The following is a 25,554-nucleotide window of genomic DNA, read 5'->3' on the forward strand; positions in this document are numbered from 1 at the left end:
CCTCTCTGCATTAGTGAGCATTAGTGGGTGAGCATTAGTCAAAGAGTTGAACTCTGCACAGTGAAAAATCAATGGTATGACTATCTTATTTAAAAGTCACCTTGATCTGATTTAACTCTAAATGACACTTTAACGCGTTTAGTTTAGATGTAGCGATAGCCACTGTTACTGAGTTTCTAGATGATTTTAAAATACAGCTGCCTTAAATGCTCTGCATTTCCTTGTTTGGTATATGACTGAACCTAACACTTTCTAGATAGTTTTCTCTCTTGCTGTTTTATTTTTAATTATGAAAAAGACAGGTGGTATGGCTGGAAAGGTAGGATGGGGTTAGACAGTGAGAGGCTTGCCTGCTGTACCACATTGGTCCTTTTGACTCCTGTGCCATCCTGGCCCTTTGTGTGAATATGTGTGTCTGCTCTGGAAGCTACCAGTTTGGGTTGGAATCCCAGCTCCACCACTTACAGTCACCCTGCAGTCATTAACTACGAGCCAAAACTTTCTAAACTTTAGTGCATTTCTGTATGTACATGTGTATCAGTCGCTCAGTCATGTCCCACTCTTTGGGACCCTACAGACTGTAGCCCGGCAGGCTCCTCTATCCATGGACTTCTCCAGGCAAGAATACTGGAGTGGTTGCCATTTCCTCCTCCAGGGGATCTTCCCGACCCAGGGATCAACCCCGCATCTCCTGTATCTCTTGCATTGACTGGCAGATTCTTTACCACTGCCACCTGGGAAGCCTCATTTATACAAGGCAATAAATGATAATATTTATGCACTGAAGTGCTTAGCACAGTGACTACATAGAGGGAGTTCTAAATAAATGTTTGTTTTTTTAGAAGCATTTTAAACAGCTACTTTTAAGTAGCTATCTCCTTTGATAGTGTTTTCCGAGTTAAACTATACTTAAGCCGTATTTCTACTTTTCCTATTCAGTGAGGGAAAATTAAGATAGAATGCTATGGTATCAGCTCCTTACTTTGAAAACTGATGAATAAAGGGGAAAAAAATAAGGATTTATTCTGCCTTTTCTGTATGAGCTATACTACTGTGTAACCACATAATAAGTGAGAAGAAGTTATTCTTTAGAGAATTCCTTGGCTGATAAATAATGATAGAAGTAGGATGTCATCAACTTCAGTCCCTAATGAACTAATTGATCTGTACCTAGATCATCAATGGTGGTTTGCATCCCAAAAGAGAGCCAACCAGGTATTACGTGCCTCATGATGAAAGAGCACGATCTATGACGTAGTCTGGTCAAAAAGAATTGAACCTGTATCTGATCAGACCTCTAGATCTGATTATTAAATTTAGGGAGATAAAAGGAAAAAGGAACATATTATTAGAGTAAAGCCACAGGGATACTGCAAAATCAGAACCATGGGGGAGTCAACGTGTGAAAATCTCATTTTGTCAACAAATAAATTGCAGGACAGAGAGAGATGGAGGGGATCTTACAGCTCAAAAGATACCTAAAACACATATAAACCAGTCACAGTGAATAGACTTTAGTTGGATCTTGATTCGAACATACTTTTAAAAATTATAACACTTATGAGACAGCTGCAGGTGTGAACACTTACTAGATATTTGATGACACTAAGGAATTGTTAATTTTTTAGAAGTGAAAATTATGGGGTTTTTTAGACAGCACATACTAACTGGGAAATATGAAAAAATACTATGGTTACAGTGGTAAACTTTGATGTTATTTTATTTTCAAGCATCTTCCATAAGAAACATGTGCTTTGTATTTGTTTTTCAGGATGCTGCATGATCTGAACTTTTCCAAAGATGAGATCCATAGTTTTACAGCATAATGAAGAGCTGTCATTCAACTGTTTAATCTAAATTTGTGATTACTTAAGGTTTTTTTTAAGAGAACATTTTTGTATATACTAAAAGGTTAACTAGAATCCAAGTTTCAGTTTCTTAAACAAAAACAAACGTTTCTTCACTATAGATACCTTGTGGACTTTATTTTGTACCTTAACTTATTTTACTACTGATATTTGTCCTGAAAAGTCAATCATGACAACAAGTATGTATAGGATTCTTTGTTATGAATCACAAAGTTCCTTACCATGTAAACTGTATCACTGTTCTACAATAAGCTCTCGTGTTTTATGACATGATAAAGCAAATGATCATTTTGATCACATTTCTATGCTGTACAATGTCTGATTAGCAATACAGATTAAATTTTACATTGCACTGTTAACTCAGGAAATGATTATTTATGTCCTTGTTCTTACTATGAAAACATGGAATGTTATAACTTATTAAGCGATCCAAACATTTTGTGTCTATGGCCTTGATACAGAGTAGAATAAAAATATACTCAAGTACTTTTTAATCTTTGTCATAGAAATGTGTTTGAATGCATGTTTGGGGTGGTATGTAAGGAGAATTTTAAGAGGCAATGATAAAAGATTCTGGAGACACTCACACAGGTAGTTTTGGATTAGATGTGTTTAGAAACTTAGATAACTTTTACAGCTATTCTTAGCCAAAACTAGAGACATTGGGAAAGATAATGGAAGTGTAGCCTCTGGACCCATGGCCTAAAACAATCATTTGCTGCTTTGGAATGGATTAAATTTAAATTCTTTTTGAGTCTGCCTAGACCAGCTAGGAAAATGAGGAACATGCCATCCTAAATGGTACCTTCCCTGGCTGGTTGCTCACCCCACAAATGCCAGCTCAGTGGGGAGCCCTCCTAAGCTCTGCTATGTGGTCATCTTATTCTCTCTCCCTGCCTCTCTGCACAACCTGCAAAAAGCTCTCACAGATGGGGATTCTTCAAAGAGTATCAAGAAAAGCCATTGTGAGCTTTTTCATGAGGAAACCGTGTTGGATGCATGGGTGGTTCTGCATAAGCTAACTTCAGTTTTTCACTCTTATTCAGGATAGCAGCATTGCTTTTTTACAGAAATGACGGGGAGGGGGGTCGGGGGAGAGGTGTCTCCAACTTCTCTGTAAATGATTTTGTAAGCAGCTAAGCTTCACCAAATGAATGGTATACTCAAGAGAAAACACAATATTAACATTCCTCAAATTACAAACCCCCAGCCTCGGAAACTCCCCAAGTACAAGTGGCTGAGTCAACACTGTCTTTCCCTATGTCTCCCTCTTCTGTCTGTCCTCATTCACCCAGGCAGGACCTAGCTGTCCTAGGCTGTCAATGCTCCCTGGTGGCTAACAGAAACATTTTCTACCTTCTGCCTTCCTACCACCTCCTTTTTCTCCCCTAAGATCATAAACTTTCTAGGCATACCTTTTTATGTAGTTAATTAGTAATATAGAAATTAATTCTACCTTAGCCAGCTTTCTTATTTTTTCTATCCTCCTTTTTCCTCTCTCCTCCAACCCCTTTTTGACTGCCTCCAGCAAATAAAGTCTCCTGTTACTCTCTGTATCTCTTCCTCTATCCTCTTCTTACTGTATTTTAAAGCAAAATAAAACCCATAAGCATCCTCTCAACCTGTATATTAATAATCCTCAGATTAGTGTCTTAAATTGAGAATCAACTGAGCTTCAATTTTACCTCCCGCATACCAGCTGGATATTTCACAACCCACTAAAATTCAATAGATCCCAAACTAACCTTTTGCCATGACCATCATGTAACCCAACCAGGTCTGATTGGCTGATGCTCAGCAAGCCAAAACACTGAGACACCAAGGTTTGCAGCAAAGTGAGGATTTTTCCAATAGTCATGTATGGATGGGAGAGCTGGACTATAAAGAAATCTGAGTGCCATGAAGAATTGATGCTTTTGAACTGTGCTGTTGAAGAAGACGCTTGAGAGTCCCTTGGACTACAAGGAGATCCAACCAGTCCATCCTAAAGGAAATCAGTCCTGAATATTCATTGGAAGGATTGATGGTGAAGCTGAAACTCCAATACTTGGCCACCTGATGCAAAGAACAGACTCATTGGAAAAGACCCTGGTGCTGGGAAAGATTGAAGGCAGGAGGAGAAGGGGACAACAGAGGATGAGATAGTTGGATGGCATCACCGACGTGATGGACATGAGTTTGAGTAGGCTCCCGGAGTTGGCGATGGACAGGGAGGCCTGGAGTGCCACAGTCCATGGGGTCACAAAGAATTGGACATGACTGACTGACTGAATTGAACTGAGGGTTTTTTTTTAAATCTGCCAAGTCAGGAGGCCGGAGAACAAGTCTCAGATCTGGAAGGGGCTGGGGTACTTATGGGATAAAGAATAAAGAAGCAGGGTTTTCTTAGGCATGGGGAGAGATGATTGGGAAAAGCTAGAGCAATTGTCATTCCGTGCATGTGTGACTAAGCTCCAGGCCCTTGCATGTTCAAAAGTGGAGGCACTGCAGGATCTGAGAGTGGAGTTTTTAGCCCTCTGATATCAAAAGGTCACTGCGTGGCCACTCATCTGTGCTATTTGGAGCATCAGTGATCCTATCCAGTCTTAACCAGCTCAGTTCCAGCTAGACACAGCTGACTCCAAGTTCCTAGGAAAGTAACTTGGGCAGATATTGCTTTGGCTACATGCCCCTTGGAAGACAGGCAAGTCTTAAAACCGCCTTAATTAGTGAGTCAGCTGAAGTGGATTTGAATAGACCCACAGTTAAATTCTAGGAATCAGCGAACTAAAATGGACTGGAATGGGTGAATTTAACTCACATGACGATTATATCTACTACTGTGGGCAGGAATCCCTTAGAAGAAATCGAGTAGCCATCATGGTCAACAAAAGAGTCCAAAATGCAGTACTTGGATGCAATCTCAAAATGACAGAATGATCTCTGTTCATTTCCAAGGCAAACCATTCAATATCATAGTAATCCAAGTCTATGCCCCAGCCAGTAACACTGAAGAAGCTAAAGTTGAATGGTTCTATGAAGACCTACAAGACCTTTTAGAACTAACACCCAACAAAGATGTCCTTTTCATTATAGGGGACTGGAATGCAAAAGTAGGAAGTCAAGAAACACCTGGAGTAACACGCAAATTTGGCCTTGGAATATGGAATGAAGCAGGGCAAAGACTAATAGAGTTTTGCCAAGAAAATGCACTGGTCATAGCAAACACCCTCTTCCAACAACACAAGAGAAGACTCTACACATGGACATCACCAGATGGTCAACACCGAAATCAGATTGATTATATTCTTTGCAGCCAAAGATGGAGAAGCTCTATACAGTCAACAAAAACAAGACCAGGAGCTGACTGTGGCTCAGATAATTAACTCCTTATTGCCAAATTCAGACTGAAATTGAAGAAAGAAGGGAAAACCACTAGACCATTCAGGTATGACCTAAATCAAATCCCTTGTGATTATACAGTGGAAGTGAGAAATAGATGTAAGGGACTAGATCTGATAGATAGAGTGCCTGATGAACTATGGACTGAGGTTTGTGACATTGTACAGGAGACAGGGATCAAGACCATCCCCATGGAAAAGAAATGCAAAAAGCAAAATGGCTATCTGGGGCGGCCTTACAAATAGCTGTGAAAAGAAGAGAAGCAAAAAGCAAAGGAGAAAAGGAAAGATATAAGCATCAAAATGCAGAGTTCTAAGAATAGTAAGAAGAGATAAGAAGCCTTCCTCAGCGATCAATGCAAAGAAATAGAAGAAGACAACAGAATGGGAAAGACTCGAGATTTCTTCAAGAAAATTAGAGATACCAAGGGAACATTTCATGCAAAGATGGGCTCGATAAAGGACAGAAATGGTATGGACCTAACAGAAGCAGAAGATATTAAGAAGAGGTGGCAAGAATACACAGAAGAACTGTACAAAAAAAGAGCTTCACGACCCAGATAATCACGATGGTGTGATCACTCACCTAGAGCCAGACATCCTGGAATGTGAAGTCAAGTGGACTTTAGAAAGCATCACTATGAACAAAGCTAGTGGAGGTGATGGAATTCCAGTGGAGCTATTTCAAATCCTGAAAGATGATGCTGTGAAAGTGCTGCACTCAATATGCCAGCAAATTTGGAAAACTCAGCAGTGGCCACAGGACTGGAAAAGGTCAGTTTTCATTCCAATCCCAAAGAAAGGCAATGCCAAAGAATGCTCAAACTACCACACAATTGCACTCATCTCACACGCTGGTAAAGTAATGCTCAAAATTCTCCAAGCCAGGCTTCAGCAATACATGAACTGTGAACTTCCAGATGTTCAAGCTGGTTTTAGAAAAGGCAGAGGAACCAGAGATCAAATTGCCAACAGCCTCTGGATCATGGAAAAAGCAAGAGAGTTTCAGAAAAACGTCTATTTCTGCTTTGCTTTATTGACTATGCCAAAGCCTTTGACTATGTGGATCACAGTAAACCGTGGAAAATTCTGAAAGAGATGGGAATACCAGACCACCTGACTGCCTCTTAAGAAACCTGTATGCAGGTCAGGAAGCAACAATTAGAACTAGACATGGAACAACAGACTGGTTCCAAATAGGAAAAGGAGTATGTCAAGGCTGTATATTGTCACTCTGGTTATTTAACTTCTATGCAGAATACATCATGAGAAACGCTGGGCTGGAAGAAGCACAAGGTGGAATCAAGACTGCCAGGAGAAATACCAATAACCTCAGATATGCAGATGACCACCCTTATGGCAGAAAGTGAAGAGGAACTCAAAAGCCTCTTGATGAAAGTGAAAGTGGAGAGTGAAAAAGTTGGCTTAAAGCTCAACATTCAGAAAATGAAGATCATGGCATCTGGTCCCATCATGGGAAATAGATGGGGAAACAGTGGAAAGAGTGTCAGACTTTATTTTTCTGGGCTCCAAAATCACTGCAGATGGTGACTGCAGCCATGAAATTAAAAGGCACTTACTCCTTGGAAGAAAAGTTATGACCAACCTAGATAGCATATTCAAAAGCAGAGACATTACTTTGCCAACAAAGTCCGTCTAGTCAAGGCTATGGATTCAAAAGCAGAGACATTACTTTGCCAACAAAGTCCATCTAGTCAAGGCTATGGTTTTTCCAGTGGTCATGTATGGATGTGAGAGTTGGACTGTGAAGAAAGCTCAGCACCAAAGAATTGATGCTTTTGAACTGTGGTGTTGGAGAAGACGCTTGAGAGTCCCTTGGACTGCAAGGAGATCCAACCAGTCCATTCTGAAGGAGATCAGCCCTGGGATTTCTTTGGAAAGAATGATGCTAAAGCTGAAACTCCAGTACTTCAGCCGCCTCATGGGAAGAATTGACTCATTGGAAAAGACTCTGATGCTGGAAGGGATTGGGGGCAGGAGGAGAAGGGGACGACAGCGGATGAGATGGCTGGATGGCATCACTGACTCGATGGACGTGAGTCTGAGTGAACTCCAGGAGTTGGTGATGGACAGGGAGGCCTGGCGTGCTGCGATTCATGGAGCGACATGACTGAGCGACTGAACTGAACAGTTTAAACACCTTCCACCTCGCCAGTCCTTCTAGAACCATTCAGGATCAGTGTCGCCCTCTCCAGTCTGATTTCATTCCAGTCAGCCCTTCCCTGTTCGCCCTAAACCACATCAGCGAAAGCCTTAGAACTGGTCTTCCTATTGTAGTCTTTTATTGCTATTCCTATGGTAGCTCAGATGGTAAAGAATCCACCTGCAGTGTGGGAGAACTTGGTTCAATCCCTGGGTTGGAAAGATCCCCTGGAGAAGGAAATGGCTACCCACTCCAGTGTTCTTCCCTGAAGAATTCCATGGACAGAGGAGCCTGGTGACCTGTGTAGTCCGTGGGTTTGTAAAGAATCGACACAACTGAACAACTAACAACAATGACAAAAGATTGCAGCCTTGATCTCACTGAAATCCATTCTCCATTCCAGTGTGTTCTAGAACACCTTGGGAACTCCTCTGAATAGAGCCCCAGTCTCCCATTTAATGCAGCCATATACTGAGAAGCACGGATGGATTGTAACTATTATTCTTGAGCAAAGAGCTCCAAGACTTCTATTTCCTGTATTTGCAATAAGAAAAGGGAATTATATTCAAAGTCACTTTTCCATGAGAATTCTGCTTGCTTACTTCCTTTTAAAAATATGTTTATGTGTCAGTTTTCCATTTCTACCAGAACAAATTACCACAAATTTAGTGGCTTAAAACAACAGCCCATTTGTTCCATGGCTTAGAGGTCTGGGCCCAGTGAGGCTCATCTGGGTCTACTCGCGAGGCTGTAATCAGGATTGTCAGCTGGGCTCAACTCTTCCCTGGAGGCGCTGGAGAACATTTTGCTTTGGAGACCATTTGAAGAACGTCTCTGGAAGACCATTCTGCCTACTGCAGTCCATGAAGGGAACAGAGAGAAACTTGTCCAAGGTAAGATAATTATATTTTGTCTAGCCACGTAAACTTGTCCTAAACTAGTTTGGGGCTGTGTTTGTTGATAACTATAGACCCCACCTTTGGGCAGATGACAGTGTCTGCTTGGTCTCTGATATTTAGAATGGTGGTTGCTAGCTTAAAAAGAAAAAATGAAACCTCCACCAGACTCCTTATCTTGGTGTCTTTCTGCTTTGGTTTTCTTACAAATCATCTTCAAGCAGGGTTGCCAGTTTGGCAGGCCTCAGAACGCCAAAGTAACCTATCTGCAGTGCAAAATACATGTTTTCTACCCTGGTTAAAGTCCTCTTCTGCTGCCCGGTCCCCACTCACGGAATGGAGGCTCCTCCTTGGGGGCAACATGCTGAGCTTGGAGCCCCCATAATGAGATACTGATTCCTCACCAGGAAAGCAAGGCCTGAGGACTTCAGGCCACTGCCCCCAACCCCCTAGTCCTCCAGCAAGTGCTCTCAGCTCTCTTCACCTCAAGAGAAGCTTCTGTTATCCCAAGAATATTCATGTCTAAATCCTTCCATGGATGTATTTTTTCATTCCTCTTGGATGAATACCTACTACTGAAATTGCTGAGTCATATGATAACTGTATATTTAATTCTGTTTTATTCTGCATATATTTTTAGATCTAATGTTGAGACATGCTAGTTAGATAATCATGCTTTTGAATGTACTGTTTCAGATTTTTAAGAAAATGCCAGGTTTAGTGGGTTTTTTGTTTGTTTGTTTTGTTTGTTTGTTTCCCAAACTGGCTACTATTTTACATTCCTACCAGCTCTGTATCAGAATTTCACTTCTTCCACATCCTCAACAACCTTGAATTATTAATCTTTTAAGCTTATAGGGATATCTTATTGTGGGTTTTATTTATTTATTTATTCTTAATTGAAGGATAATTGCTTTACAATATTATAGTTTCAGTGCATTGTCTGATGTCTACTGATGTCAAACTTGTTATCATGTGCCTGTTGGCCACTGGTGTATTGTCTTTCATACAGTGTCTGTTTTAATCTTTTGCTCCATTTTTAATTGGATGGTTTTTATTATTTAATTGTAAGCATTCTTTATATATCTAAATAAGTCCTTTTTCAGATGTGTTTCATGAATATTTTCTTCCATTATTTGACAGCAGATCCTATGGAGTGCTTAGTACAAGAATAAGTTTAGAGATATAAATCAATTTAAATTTGACTAAACCAAGAGAGTAAAGTAAATAATAGTGCAGAAGGCAACTCTGAAGTTGATATGTGAATGACTGCAATTCTAGGACGAGAACTCTGGTAATGGAGTTGGGAGAACATTTTGGAAGGGAAGGGTCTGAGAGGCAGACAGCTAATGACAAGCAGGATCATAATGAAACACCTTCAATTCTGGTTCAATGGCAAACACATTAAATAATGAAAATCATCACTGTCAGCAAATACAAACCACACAAGCTTTGTGAAAGCTTGGCTTTGCGGGAGAAACAGCCACTGATTTGTTATAGTACATTTTGTCCATTGCTCTGTTAGCAACTAGGCACTTGGAGGTAAATCTGAAAATGCTGCTGGCAACCCTCTTCCTTAAATTTGAAGAGCTTATGTTCTGACTCAGGATTTTCTAATTAGCCATCACAGCCCATGATGATCAGAACAGTGAGGGGAATGTAGTTTTTGGTAATGTTTGCTGAGGCAGCCTGCATGGACTTCATTACAATTCTATTTCCTCTCATTTAGAACATGCTGAAAAACAGTTATTTGTGTTCAGTACCAATAACTCTTACTTGTAAACACATCTAAGGGAAAGCTGCTGAAATTCTTAGTGAAAAACATTCAGGTATTTGTTATGCTGGGGACCTTTCACTCTCTGAGCAAGTTAATATTTTATTTATATAAAAGAATTGTCACAAGGTAGATCTCGGATAGCCATGTGCTTGCACAGTTTAGAAAAAAAATCACAGAAATCATTATGCATTTAGATTTTCCTCATTGCCTTTCATATATTATGTGGTGTATTTTAATATATACTATGGTGGCTCAGTGGTAAAGAATCCACCTGCCAGTACAGGAGGTGCAGGTTCAAACCCTGGGTCAGGAAGATTCCCTGGAGAGGGAAATGGTAATCCACTCCAGTATTCTTACCTGGGAAATCCCATGAACAGAGGAGCCTGACAGGCTACAGTCCATGGGGTCGCAAAGAATCAGACATGACTTAACAACTGAGTATATACTCATAAAGTATATAATATTTTAAAATCTTGAATTAATTGTTCTAAATTTTTGGTGAGGTGAGAATTCTGTGCAATATACCATTAGAAGAAGGGCCATTCTTCCTCACCCATTTAGGAAGTAGCAAAATCACCCAAATACAAGTCTCCTGGTAATTACTAGGGTTTAGGAAAAGCACAATCTAGATGGGTGGGATGGAGGAGATTGGAGGCAGGCCCAGGAGGGAGGGAATATATGTATACATACAGCTGATTCACTTCAACAGAAACTAACACAATATGGTAAAGCTGCTGCTGCTGCTAAGTCGCTTCAGTCATGCTCGACTCTGTGTGACCCCAAAGATGGCAGCCCACCAGGCTCTTCTGTCCATGGGATTCTGCAGGCAAGAAAACTGGGGTGGGTTACCACTTCTCCAATATGGTAAAGCAATTATACTCTAATTTTTAAAAATATGCAAAAGTAACGTGAAGATACCATCTGCTCACTCAGTAATGAAGCTGTGGAACTCAGCCCCTTGGTGCTGGACCAACTCTAGAAAAACTCTTGGTTCCTTGGTGCCCCTCCCCCCACATCCTAGCTCAGGCACAAAGGAAGCCCTCACATGTGTGTGCTGCCAGGTGTTCTGTGGGATGGAGACTCATCTCTTGCAGGAAGCGTTTTCATTCCTTATCGTGCCCCGTTTTGTCCTCTTGGTCATGAAATCTTAATTAAAGTGAATATTTACATAGTGCTTTTTCCATTGACAAAGCCAGTTCCAACAACCCTGCAAGGGTAGCTGGTAAATGTTTAACAAACAACTTTTCAGTTCAGTTCAGTTGCTCAGTTGTGTCTGACTCTTTGCGACCCCATCACTCTTTAACACGCCAGGCCTCCCTGTCCATTGCCAACTCCTGGAGTTTACTCAAAGTCATGTCCATCCAGTCGGTGATGCTACCCAACTATCTCATCCTCTATCATCCCCTTCTCCTCCCAACTTCAATCTTTCCCAGCATCAGGGTCTTTTCCAGTGAGTCAGTTCTTCACATGAGGTAGCCAAAGTATTTGAGTTTCAGCTTCATCACCAGTCCTTCCAATGAATATTCAGGAATGATTTCCTTTAGGATGGACTGGTTGGATCTTCTTGCAGTCCAAGGGACTCTCAAGAGTCTTCTCCAACACCACAGTTCTTTGGTGCTCAGCTTTATTTATAGTCCAACTCTCACATTCATACATGACTACTGGAAAAACCATAACTTTGACTAGATGGACCTTTGTTGGCAAAGTAATGTCTCTGCTTTTTAATATGCTGTCTAGGTTGGTCATAACTTTTCTTCCAAGGAGCAAGCATCTTTTAATTTCATGGCTGCAATCACCATCTGCAGTGATTTTGGAGCCCCAAAAAATGAAGTCAGCCTCTGTTTCCACTCTTTCCCCATCTATTTGCCATGAAGTGATGGGACCAGATGCAATGATCTTACTTTTCTGAATGTTGAGTTTTAAGCCAACTTTTTCTACTCTCCTCTTTCACTTTCATCAAGAGGCTCTTTAGTTCTTCCTCACTTTCTGCCATAAGGGTGGTGTCATCTGCATATCTGAGGTTATTGATATTTCTCCCAGCAGTGTTGATTCCAGCTTGTGCTTCATCCAGCCCAGCATTTCTCATGATATACTCTGCATATAAGTTAAATAATCAGGGTGACAATATACAGCCTTGACATACTCCTTTTCCTGTTTGGAACCAGTCTATTGTTTCATGTGTTCATTTCCAAGGCAAACCATTCAACAGTAATCCAAGTCTATGCCTTGACCAGTAACGCTGAAAAAGCTAAAGTTGAACAGTTCTATGAAGACCTACAAGGCCTTCTAGAACTAACATCTGAAAAAGATGTCCTTTTCATTATAGGGGACTGGAATGCAAAAGTAAGGAGTCAAGAAATACCTGGAGTAACAGGCAAATTTGGCCTTGGTGCACAGAATAAAGCAGGGCAAATGCTAATAGAGTTTTGCCAAGAGAACGTCCTGGTCATAGCAAATACCCATAGCAAGAATTCCAACAACACAAGAGAAGACTCTACACATGGATATCACCAGATGGTCAATACCAAAATCAGATTGATTATATTCTCTTGCAGCCAAAGATGGAGAAGTTCTATACAGTCAGCAAAAACAAGACTGGGAGCTGACTGTGGCATAGACCATGAACTCCTTATTGCCAAATTCAGACTTAAATTGAAGAAAGTAGGGGAAACCACTAGGCCATTCAGGTACGACCTAAATCAAATCCCTTAAGATTATACAGTGGAAGTGACAAATAGATTCAAGTGATTACATCTGATAGAGTGCCTGAGGAACTATGGATGGAGGTTTGTGACATTGTACAGGAAGCAGGGAACAAGACCATCCCCAAGAAAAAGAAGTGCAAAAAGGCAAAATGGTTGTTTGAGGAGGCATTACAAATAGCTGTGAAAAGAAGAGAAGGGAAAGGCAAAGGAGAAAAGGAAAGATATACCCATTTGAATGCAGAGTTCCAAAGAATAGCAAGGAGAGATAAGAAAACCTTCCTCAGTGATCAATGCAAAGAAATAGAAGAAAACAATAGAATGGGAAAGCCTACAGATCTCTTCAAGAAAATTAGAGATACCAAGGGAACATTTCATGCAAAGATGGGCACAGTAAAGTACAGAAATGATTTGGACCTAACAGAAGCAGAAGATATTAAGAAGAGGTGGCAAGAATACAAAGAATTATACAAAACAGATCTTCATGACCCAGATAATTGCAATAGTGTGATCACCAACCTAGAGCCAGACGTCCTGGAATGTGAAGTCAAGTGGGCCTTAGGAAGCATCACTATGCACAAAGCAAGTGGAGGTGATGGAATTCCAGTTGAGCTATTACAAATCCTAAAAGATGATGCTGTGAAAGTGCTGCACTCAAAACACCAGCAAATTTGGAAAACTCAGCAGTGGCCACAGGACTGGAAAAGGTCAGTTTTCATTCCAATCCCAAAAAAAAGGCAATGCCAAAGAATGCTCAAACTACCACACAATTGCACTCATCTCACACACTAGTAAAGTAATGCTCAAAATTCTCCAAGCCAGGCTTCAACCATGCATGAACTGTGAACTTCTAGATTTTCAAGCTGGATTTAGAAAAGGCAGAGGAACCAGAGATTTCCAACGTCCGCTGGATCATCAAAAAAGCAAGAGAGTTCCAGAAGAATATCTACTTCTGCTTTATTGACTGTGGCAAAGCCTTTGACTGTGTGTATCACAACAAACTCTGGAAAATTCTGAAAGAGATAGGAATACCAGACTACCTGACCTACCTCCTGAGAAATCTGTATGCAGGTCAGGAGGTAACAGTTAGAACTGAACATGGAACAACCAACTCTTAGGAAAAGCAAAAAAACAAAAAGCACTGGTGTGTAGAATTTGCCCATTTGTGTGGTTTAGGTCCTTTTGCTATGGCCAGATTTAATGTGAGGTGACTGAATATGGCCTTGGGAAGAGATGGGCGCCATTGACTTTGCCCCATGGGTAACCATCTCAGGTTATGGACCAGACAGTGGGCGGGAGCTGTTGACATACTTTCACTTAGCACTCTCAGTCATTCAATGAGGTAGGTATTAAATACTCTGTTTTTTGTTTGTTTGTTTGTTTTTGAGGCTTAAAGAAACTTAAAGGCTTCTTTAAGGCTTCTCTGATAGCTCAGTGGGTAAAGAATCTGCCTCCAGTACAGGAGACACAGGAGACGTGGGTTCGATCCCTGGTTCAGGAAGATGCCCTGAAGAAGGAAATGGCAACCCACTCCAGTATTCTTGCCTGAAAAATCCCATGGACAGAGGAGCCTAGTGGGCTACAGTCCAAAGGGTCATGGATGCGACTGAGCATGCAAGAAGCTGTGACAGGTCAGAAAGTGGTAGAACCGGGACTGGAATGCAGTTGGTCTGATTAACATGGGCAAGGTCACAAGCTGGTAGGAGTTGTCACAGGGCCTTGGAGCCAGGAGTGCTGAGAGGCAGAGCTCTCTTCTTTCTTGGAAGCCCTTTGAGTTTTGTTTTCTATTCCATGAAGTTAGAAAACACCACATTATGGTCGGGGCTTCCCTGATAGCTCAGTTGGTAAAGAATCTGCCTGCAATTCAGTTTGAATCCTGGGTCGGGAAGATCCGCTGGAGAAGGGGTAGGCTGCCCACTCCAGTATTCTTGGGCTTCCCTTGTGGCTCAGCTGGTAAAGAATCTACCTGCAATGAGGGATACCTGGGTTCGATCCCTGGGTTGGGAATATCCCTTGGAGAAAGGAAAGGCTACCCACTCCAGTATTCTGGCCTGGAGAATTCCATGGCTGTATAGTCCTTGGAGTCACAAAGAGTCAGACACAACTGAGAAACTTTTACTTTCACATTATGATCAGGCCTAGAGATTGCCAGAAGCACCTTTATTTTATGTATCCTGCTTTAAAAATTACTCTGAGATGAGACAGAAAAACAAGGGCTACCCTGGGCAGGGCAGAAGAGTGAGTGCCTAGAAGGCTCTGTCCCTGTTTAGCTGGGTGGCTTTGGGAAATGGATGTCCTCCCTTGGTGCCCTGTTTTTCTTATATGTACAGTGGGGATGTTGATGCCTGAAGCAGAGAAAGTACTGAATACACCTTAGCCTCTAATGCAATCTCAAAATGTTCTGACTTTTTATATATTTGATAGAACAAAGAGCTGAGTTTTTTTGAGGAAAGATCACGAGTATTTGTAGGCTCAGGAACATAGGATGAAATTAAGGGGAACTTTATGAACCATTGCTATTCTTACACTGTTTTGTGCTTTGAATTCTTATAAACACTTTTCAGAGTTTTGGCCAACATGAGGATTGATATATTTAGTTGAGTAACAAAGTAATCTGATGTAAGCACTTCCTTATCTTTTTAATAAAAATCAAATATTTCAGACATCTAAAAAAGATTTAGAGAAACTGTCAGGAACAGGCAAGTATTGTCCACCTAACCTAAGAAACAAGGCACTTAAATATTAGTGAAGACTCCTGGGGATACTTCCATGATTCCATTTTCCTCTAGATCACCCTCAGAGTTACCATTATTCTGCATTTTGTGTTTATCGTTCCCATGCATATTTTTTTATTCTTTAACTTTGTGAAAGTGAAAGTGAAGTCGTGTCCAACTCTTTGTGGCCCTGTGAACTGTAGGCTCCTCCGTCCATGGGATTTTCCAGGCAAGAAGACTGGAATGGATTGCCATTTCCTTCTCCAGGGGATCTTCCCAACCCAGGTATCGAACCCAGGTCTCCCACATTGTAGGCAGACGCTTTACTGTCTGAGCCACTAGGGAAGTCTCGCTTTAACTTTGTACCTGGGCCTAAACAATATCCCCATGCAAAATAGAGAATTGTCCTTTATGTTTTTAAATTCATTGTTTTTCAGTCACTCAGTTGTGTCTGACTCTTTGCAACCCCATAGACTGCAGCAAGCCAGGCTTCCCTGTCATTCACTGTCTCCCAAGTTTCCTCAAACTCATGGTCATTGAGTTGATGATGCCATCCATCCATCTTATCCTCTGTCGCCCCTTCTCCTCATACCCTCAATCTTTCCCAGCATCAGGGTCCTTTCCAAGGAGTTGACTCTTCCCTTCAGGTGGCCAAAGTATTAGAGCTTCAGCATCAGTCCTTCTAATGAATATTCAGGACTGATTTCCTTTAGGATTCACAGGTTTGATTTCCTTTAGGATTCACTGGTTGGATCTCCTTGCTGTCCAAGGGACTCTCAAGAGTCTTCTTCAGCACCACAGTTCAAAAGCATCAGTTCTTTGGCACTCAGCCTTCTTTATGGTCCAACTGTCACATCCATACAAGACTACTGGAAAAACCATAGCTTTGATTATATGGACCTTTGTCAGCAAAGTGATATCTCTACTTTTTAATACAGTAGCAGCTAGGTTTGTCATAGCTTTTCTTCCAAGGAACAAGCATCTTTTAATTTCATGGTTGCATTCATCATTTGCAGTGGTTTTAGAGCCCAAGAAAATAAAATCTGTCACTGTTTCCACTTTTTCCCCATCTATTTGCTATAAAGTGATGGAACCAGATGCCATGAACTTAGTTTTTTGAATGTTGACTTTTAGGACAGCTTTTTCACTCTCCTCTTTCACCTTCATCAAGAGGCTCTTTACTTCGTCTTTTATTTCTGCCATTAGGGTGGTGTCATATGCATATCTGAGGTTATTGATATTTCTCCCAGCAATCTTGATTCCAGCTTGTGTTTCATCCAGTCTGACACTTCACATAATGTACTCTGCATATAAGTTAAATAATTAGTGTGACAATATACAGGCTTGACATACTCCTTTCCCAATTTGGAACCACTCTGTTGTCTAGTTCTAACTGTTGCTTCTTGACCTGCATACAGGTTTCTCATGAAGCAGGTGAGGTGGTCTGGCAGTCCCATCTCTTTAAGAATTTTCCACAGTTTTCTGTGATCCACACAGTCAAAGGCTTTAGCATAGTCAATAAAGCAGAAGTAGATGTTTTTCTGGAACCCTTTGCTTTTTCTATGATCTAATGGATGTTGGCAACTTGATCTCTGGTTCCTCTGACTTTTCTGAATCCAGATTGTACATCTGGAAGTTCTCAGTTCACATACTATTGAAGCCTAGCTTGAAGGATTTTGAGCATTACCTTGCTGGCATGTGAAATGAGTGCAATTTTATGGTAGTTTGAACATTCTCTTGCATTGCCCTTCTTTGTTACTGGAATGAAAAATGACCTTTTCCAGTCCTGTGGCCACTGCTGAGTTTTCCAAATTTTCTGGCATATTGAGTGCAACATTTTAACAGCATCATGTTTTAGAATTTGAAACAACTCTACTGTAATTACATTACCTCCACTAGCTTTGTCCATAGTGATGCTTCCTACGGCCCACTTGACTTCCCACTCCAGGATATCTGGCTCTAGGTGGATGATCACACCATCATGGTTATCTGGGTCATCAGGACCTTTTGTGTAAAGTTCTTCTGTGTATTCTTGCCAGCTCTTCTTAATCTCTTCTGCTTCTGTTAGGACCTTACCATTTCTGTCCTGTATTATTCCCATCTTTGCATGAAACTTTCTCCTAGTATCTCTAATTTTCTTGAGATCTTTAACTTTTCCATTCTATTATTTTCCTCTATTTCTTTCGCATTGTTCACTTAAGAAAGTTTTATCTCTCCTTGCTTTTTTCTGGAACTCTGCATTCAGTTGGGTGTATCTTTTCCTTTCTCCTTTGCCTTTCACTTCTCTTATTTTGTCAGCTATTTGTAAAGGCTCCTCTGGCAACCGTTTTGCCTTGTTGCAATTCTTTTTCTTGAGGATGGTTTTGATAACTGCCTTCTGTACAATGTTACAAAACTCCATCCATAGTTCTTCAGGCACTCTATCAGATCTAATCCCTTGAATCTATTCCTCACCTCCACTGTATAATCATAAGGGATTTGATTTAAGTCATACCTGAATGGCCTTGTGGTTTCCCCTACTTTCTTCCATTTAAGCCTGAATTTTGCAAGGAGGAGCTCATGATCTGAGCCACAGTCAGCTCCAGGTCTTGTTTTTGATGACTGTATAGAGCTTCTTCATCTTCAGCTGCAAAGAATATAATCAATCTGATTTTGGTATTAACCATCTGGTGGTGTTAATGCGTAGAGTTGTCCTTTGTGTTGTTCGAAGAGAGTGTTTGCTATGATCAGTGTGTTCTCTTGGCAAAACTCTGTTAGCCTTTGCCATGCTTCATTTCTCCAAGGCTAAACTTGCCTGTTACTCCAGGTTCTCTTGACTTCCCACTTTTGCATTCCAAGCCCCTTTGATGAAAAGGACATCATTTTTTTGGGGGGGGGGGTGGGTGTTATTTCTAGAAGATCTTGTAAGTCTTCATAGAACTATTCAACGTCAGCTTCTTTGGTATTAGTGACTGGAGCATAGACTTTGGTGCTGAATTGTTTGCCTTGGAAACAAAATGAGGTGATTCTGTCATTTTTGAGATTGCACCCAAGTACTGCATTTTGGATTCTTTTGACCTTGACTATGAGGGCCACTCCATTTCTTCTAAGGGATTCTTACCCATAGTACTAGATATAATGGTCATCAGAATTAAATTTGCCCATTCCTGCCCATTTTAGTTTACTGATTCCTAAAATGTTGGTGTTCACTCTTGTCATCTCCTGTTTGACTGCATCCAGTTTACCTTGATTCATGGGCCTAACATACTAGGTTCCTATGCAATATAGTTCTTTCCAGCATCGAACTTTACTTTCACCTCCAGACGTATCCAAAACTGGGTGTTATTTCTGCTTTGGCTAAGCCTCTTCATTTTTTCTGGAGCTATTTCTCCACTTCTCTCCAGTAGCATATTGGACACCAACGGACCTCAGGGGTTCATCTTTCAGTGTCATATCTTTTTGCTTTTTCATACTGTTCATGGAGTTCTCGAGCCAAGAATGCTGAAAACCTCCACAGATCAGGTTTTCATCCATGAACGCATCAATACCTGAGTTCTTCATTCTGTTTGTATGCTTCTTTGGCTCTTTCCCTGTTCCATGCTGCTTCATTCTTCAAGTTTTAGGAAAGTCTGCATAGGTGCCAGGATGAGGGTTCTCACCCTGAAGTTCTTCCATATTGTCACGTCTGACCTTGGCTCTTTGCTTTTCTACATAAATTTTAAGACAGTTTGTCAAATTCCATGAACAATAGTGTTGGGATTGTAACTGAAGCTTTATAGCTTATGGGATGGGAGGGCAGTTAACATCCTTATAATATTCACTCTTATCCTTGAACATGGGATCCACTCTTCTTATCCACTTATATAGTGAACTTCTTTAATGTCTTCCAATAAATTTTTATGATTTCCTTTATAAAGATATACATGTTTTCTATAGATTTACTTATAATACCTTACATTTTGTTGCTGTTACATATGATATGCTTTAAAATTGTATGCATATATATATTTAGGTATGTAGGAATGCAACCTATTCATATATATATTTGTCTTATTCCAACCTCAATTAGTAATTCTAATAATTGAGTTTTCTCAAGTTTGAGTTAGAGCATGAATTCAGTTCAGTTCAGTCACTCAGTTGTGTCCAACTCTTTGTGACCCCATAGACTGCAGCATGTCAGGCCAATGAATACTATTGGTGAATAATGGTTGTTTTATTTCTGCCTTTAAACTGATTTTAAAATTCTTTAGAATTAATATTTCACCATTAGATAGGATATTTGCTATAGTTTTACAAGCTTTACCAGATTATGAAATCCCTTTTTATTCATAGTTTACACAGCATTATTTTTTGTTTTTTTAATTTATTGCAGTATTGTTGATTTATTATGTGTTAATTTCTGCTGCACAGCAAAGTGAGGCAGTTACACACACACACACACACACACACACACACACACACATATACAGTCTTGTCATATTATTTTCCATTATGATTTATCACAGGATATTGAGTATATTTCTCTGTGTTCTACAGAGGGCTTCCTGGGTAGCTCAAATGGTAAAGAATCTGCCCGCAATGTGGGAGACCTGGGTTTGATCCTGGGCTCAGGAAGATCCCCTAGAGAAGGGCAACCCACTCCGGTATTCTTGCCTGGAGAATTCCATGGGCAGAGGAGCCTGACAAGCTATAGTCCATGGAATCCAAAAGAGTCGGACACGACTGAGTACCTAACACCATGGTCCACTACTATGGTGCTCTACAGCAGGATCGTATTGTTTATCCATTCTATGTACCGTAGTTTGCATCTGCTAATCTCAAACTCCCAATCAACCCCTCCCCGAACCCCTCCCCTTTGGCAACCAGAAGTCTGTTCTTTCTGTGAGTTGCTTCTGTTTCATAGATAAATTCATTTATGTTATAGTTTAGATTCCACATATAAGTGACATCATATGGTGTTTTTCTTTTTTTGACTTCACTAGTATGATAATCTCTAGTTGCATCCATATTGCTGCAAATGGCATTATTTTATTCTTTTTCTGTATATATGTACCACCTCTTATGTATCCATTCATCTGTCAATGGACATTTAGGTTATTTCCATGTCTTGGCTACTGTAAATTGAACATTGGGGCACATATATCTTTTTCAAACTATAATTTTCTCCAGATATATGCATGGCATTTGTTTTTAATTTTTTTAATTGAAGTATAGTTGCTGTAAATTATTATATGTTACAGTTATATAATACAGTGAATCACAACTGTTAAAGTTTATACTCCATTCATAGTTATTATAAAATATTGGCTGTATTCCCTGCATTGTACAATATATCCTTGTAGCTTACTTTATACCTTTTAATCCTCTACCTCTCTCTTGCCCCCATCCCCACAGATGACCCTAGTTTGTTCTTTTTTGTATATATAATTTTTATGATTTATTTTTGGCTGTGCTAGGTCTTCATTGCTGCATGGGGAGCAGGAGTTACTCTCTAGTCGGGGTCGTGGGCTTTTCATTGTGGTGGCTTCTCTTGTTATGGGGGCTTCCCTGGTGGCTGAGACAGTAAAGAGTTTACCTGCAATATGAGAGACCCAGGTTCAATCCCTGGGTCAGGAAGATCCCCTGAGAAGGAAGTGGCAACCACTCCAGTATTCTTGCCTGGAGAATTCCATGGACAGAGTATCCTGGTGGGCTGCAGTCCATGGGGTCGCAAAAAGTCAGACACGACTGAGAGACAAACTCTCTCTCTCTGTCTCTCATTGCAGAGCACGGGCTCTAGGGCACAGGGGCTTCAATAGTTGAGGTTCTTGGGCTCTAGAGCACAGGCTCAGTAGTTGTAGGGCATGGGCTTTGTTGCTCCGTGTACACCATGTGGGATCTTCCCAGATCATGAATCAAACCAGTGTCTCCTGCATTGGTAGGCAGGTGGATGCTTTACCACTGAGCCACCAGGAAAGCCCCTAGTTCTTTATATCTGAATGTTTTTAATTTTTAATGGTGTTAATTTTATCAAATGTTTTCCTTATTCTATTTTCTATTTTAAATATGATTTTTCTGTTGTATTAAAATTTATATTAGGTTGAGGAAATTTCCTTCTAAGTCTGCAAACAAATATGCTGTTTTTAAAATCATCAAATTAAAAAAACCAGTTTTTCTCCATCTATTGAGAGGATCTTATTTTCTCTTTTATTCAGTTAATATGGTAATAGATAATATATAGATACAGATATTTTATAAAACAGGTTTTTCTAGACTTAACTCATATTCTTGGAGTAAACCAAGTTATCCAGTTTGGAGTAAACCCAGTTATCCAGTTGGGTAATAATTTTTATTTCATTTTCTGATCATTGGATCTTCTTTGCTAACATTTTATTAAGGAAATTTTTGTCAGTGTTTGTGAAATTAGCATTGTTATTTTCATTCTTTAAATCATTCTAACCTAGTTTTGATATCAGAGTAATACTGGTTATGTAATATGTGTTTTGGAGTATATAATTCTTCTTTTTCCATTTTATGGTAAAGTTCCTAGGTGGCACTTCCATTGTTGGTAGATCTCCTTTGTGAAACTGTTTCATCACTTTCCCCCGATTCTATGGATAGATTTTTATTGGATTGGCCAAAAAGTTTGTTCATGTTTTTTCTTAAGATATTATAGGACAAACCTGAGTGAACTTTTTGGCCAACACAATATATTCTTGTTTGCCTTTAATATTTATAAGTCTCTTTGGAGTTATCTTTGTCTGTTTAGGTTGATATAATAAAATGTCACAGACTGGGTAGCTTCTCAGTAACATAAGTTTATTTCCCACAGTCTTGGGGGCTGAAAAGTCCAAGCCCAAGGTGCCAGCCAGGCCTCTTCCCGGCTCACAGCTGGCGCCTTCTCTCTGTGCGCTCACATGCTGGAAGGGGTAGGGGTCTCTCTTGTATTTGGCACTAATCTCATTCATGAGGGCTCTATCCCCATGGCTTAAGCATCCCCCTACTAAGTAGGCCCCACCTACTAATACCATCACCTTGAGGGGTTAGGGTTTCAGTATATGACTTTGTGATGACATAAACATTTTAGACTATAGCAGGGATTCTGTGCTTTCCCCCTCATTTGAGTCAGTTTTGATAATGTATTCATCTAGAAAATGTTTTGTTTTATCTAACTTTTCTAATTCACTGGGAAAAAATTGTTCAAAGTATTTTCTTATTTTGGGCGTTGGATCTATAGCTGTAGTTAAGGGCATTTTCTTCATTGCTATTATTTGCTAGTTATCTCTCTCATCAGTCTTTCCCATACTTTATCTATTTTAACTAGTGTTTTTACATAATGGGTTTCTGTTTTTTTTCTGTCCTCCCGAATGTATTTTTGTTGTCAATCTTATTATTTTTGTCCTTCCTCTTTTAATCTACTCACCGTAGCTGCTTTACCATGACTCCTTTTCTTCCTGGGACTAGCAAGTGAGGCTCAAGAGGAGGAAGAAGAAAATGTACTATTCTTGAAATGAAATTAAGCCAAGAAAAATTGAGGCTGGCATTTCTTTCAAGAAGTGCTAGTCGCAAGTTGTTCTTTAAAGGAAAAGTTTTGAAACTCTTCTTTCAGCTATTTGGAAAGCCCTGGAAGATATGTTCTAGGGGAACATTTTCAGAGAATGTTAATGGATGTTTTTACTGAAAAACAAATGTCTAGGCAATCTTGGAGGCAACAGGAAAAGGATCTTTATTTTCTTTATTGCTGTGATTCATTGTAGAGCTCATAAATGCTACATTTTTTACAGCAAGGAAGGCAAGGGAGGAGAAAATAAGAAAGCAATGACTATATAATTTATTTCTAAGTCACAGTTCACAAGCTGAGCTCTGGCGTTTTGCCTCGCTCATGTACCCCTACCCACGTGAAGCCAAGGCCCACACAAATGGCAGGATATTCCCTACCTCCAGCATCTGCAAGCACCCAGATGGTACACAATTGTGAGGAAGAGTCTGTTCATCTCAGTCTTTATTTTCACGCACCCATCTCATCCCTATGTTAATTCAAAATTTCTGATTATCTCTGAGCCCACATTGGGTGGACACTTCCATCTCTCAGTACAGTAGATTTTTTTTTTTTTAATCCAGAAGGCTTAGTTTAGAGTGTGACACATAAGTAAACAAACAGTTGTGCGCTACAATAAATGCTTGCTAGAAACATGCAAAGAATGCTAGGAGGGGTATAGAGATACTCCTTTGATAGTTCAAAGGAATCATCAGGTTTCCTGGAAAAAGAACTGGAGCTTAGGTTATCAAGCTGGAGGAATCACTTTCAGAATGGGCATGGAGGGGTAAGAGGATTTAAGGCCAGAGGGATGAAGGATGATCAGATCAGATCAGTCGCTCCGTCGTGTCCAACTCCTTGTGACCCCATGAATTGCAGCACGCCAGGCCTCCCTGTCCATCACCAACTCCCAGAGTTCACTGAGACTCACGTCCATCGAGTCAGTGATGCCATCCAGCCATCTCATCCTCTGTCGTCCCCTTCTCCTCCTGCCCCCAATCCCTCCCAGCATCAGAGTCTTTGCCAATGAGTCAACTCTTCTCATGAGGTGGCCAAAGTACTGGAGTTTCAGCTTTAGCATCATTCCTTCCAAAGAAATCCCAGGGCTGATCTCCTTCGGAATGGACTGGTTGGATCTCCTTGCAGTCCAAGGGACTCTCAAGAGTCTTCTCCAACACCACAGTTCAAAAGCATCAATTCTTCCCCACTCAGCCTTCTTCACAGTCCAACTCTCACATCCATACATGACCACTGGAAAAACCATAGCCTTGACTAGACGAATATTTGTTGGCAAAGTAATGTCTCTGCTTTTGAATATGCTATCTAGGTTCGTCATAACTTTCCTTCCAAGGAGTAAGCGTCTTTTAATTTCATGGCTGCAGTCACCATCTGTAATGATTTTGGAGCCCAGAAAAATCAAGTCTGACACTGTTTCCACTGTTTCCCCATCTATTTCCCCATGAAGTGGTGGGACTGGATGCCATGATCTTCGTTTTCTGAATGTTGAGCTTTAAGCCAACTTTTTCACTCTCCACTTTCATTTTCATCAAGAGGCTTTTGAGTTCCTCTTCACTTTCTGCCATAAGGCTGGTGTCATCTGCATATCTGAGGTTATTGATATTTCACCCAGCAATCTTGATTCCAGCTTGTGTTTCTTCCAGTCCAGCGTTTCTCATGATGTACTCTGCATAGAAGTTAAATAAGCAGGGTGACAATATACAGCCTTCACGTACTCCTTTTCCTATTTGCAACCAGTCTGTTGTTCCATGTCCAGTTCTAACTGTTGCTTCCTGACCTGCATACAGATTTCTCAAGAGGAAGATCAGGTGGTCTGGTATTCCCATCTCTTTCAGAATTGTCCACAGTATATTGTGATCCACACAGTCAAAGGCTTTGGCATAGTCAATAAAGCAGAAATAGATGTTTTTCTGGAACTCTCTTGCTTTTTCCATGATCCAGCAGATGTTGGCAATTTGATCTCTGGTTCCTCTGCCTTTTCTAAAACCAGCTTGAACATCTGGAAGTTCACGGTTCACGTATTGCTGAAGCCTGGCTTGGAGAATTTTGAGCATTACTTTACTAGCGTGTGAGATGAGTGCAATTGTGCGGTAGTTTGAGCATTCTTTGGCATTGCCTTTCTTTGGGATTGGAATGAAAACTGACCTTTTCCAGTCCTGTGGCCCCTGCTGAGTTTTCCAGATTTGCTGGCATATTGAGTGTAGCACTTTCACAGCATCATCTTTCAGGATTTGGAATAGCTCAACTGGAATTCCATCACCTCCACTAGCTTTGTTCGTAGTGATGCTTTCTAAGGCCCACTTGACTTCACATTCCAGGATGTCTGGCTCTAGGTGAGTGATCACACCATCGTGATTATCTGGGTCATGAAGATCTTTTTTGTACAGTTCTTCTGTGTATTCTTGCCATCTCTTCTTAATATCTTCTGCTTCTGTTAGGTCCATACCATTTCTGTCCTTTATCGAGCTCATCTTTGCATGAAATGTCCCCTTGGTATCTCTGATTTTCTTGAAGAGATCCCTAGTCTTTCCCATTCTGTT

General features: G+C 40.5%; 2 protein-coding genes across 3 annotated transcripts in view; both read left to right on the plus strand.

Moving 5' to 3' along the window:
- LOC102399398 (cytochrome b5 reductase 4) overlaps positions 1-2,362 on the plus strand; it is a 117,054-nt gene extending 114,692 nt beyond the window's left edge. For both annotated transcript variants that reach the window (XM_025294567.3, XM_006047974.4), the window contains one exon: positions 1,772-2,362. In XM_025294567.3, the coding sequence (XP_025150352.3) occupies positions 1,772-1,826 (55 nt within the window). In that variant the 3' untranslated portion in view covers positions 1,827-2,362. The remainder of the gene's footprint in view (positions 1-1,771) is intronic.
- Positions 2,363-7,423: 5,061 nt separating this feature from the next.
- MRAP2 (melanocortin 2 receptor accessory protein 2) overlaps positions 7,424-25,554 on the plus strand; it is a 127,356-nt gene continuing 109,225 nt past the window's right edge. The window contains exon 1 of the mRNA XM_045161986.1: positions 7,424-8,305. Coding sequence (XP_045017921.1) covers positions 8,276-8,305 — 30 coding nt within the window. The 5' untranslated portion in view covers positions 7,424-8,275. The remainder of the gene's footprint in view (positions 8,306-25,554) is intronic.

The sequence above is a fragment of the Bubalus bubalis genome, chromosome 10 (genome assembly GCF_019923935.1).
Source record: "Bubalus bubalis isolate 160015118507 breed Murrah chromosome 10, NDDB_SH_1, whole genome shotgun sequence".
Classification (NCBI taxonomy): domain Eukaryota; kingdom Metazoa; phylum Chordata; class Mammalia; order Artiodactyla; family Bovidae; genus Bubalus; species Bubalus bubalis.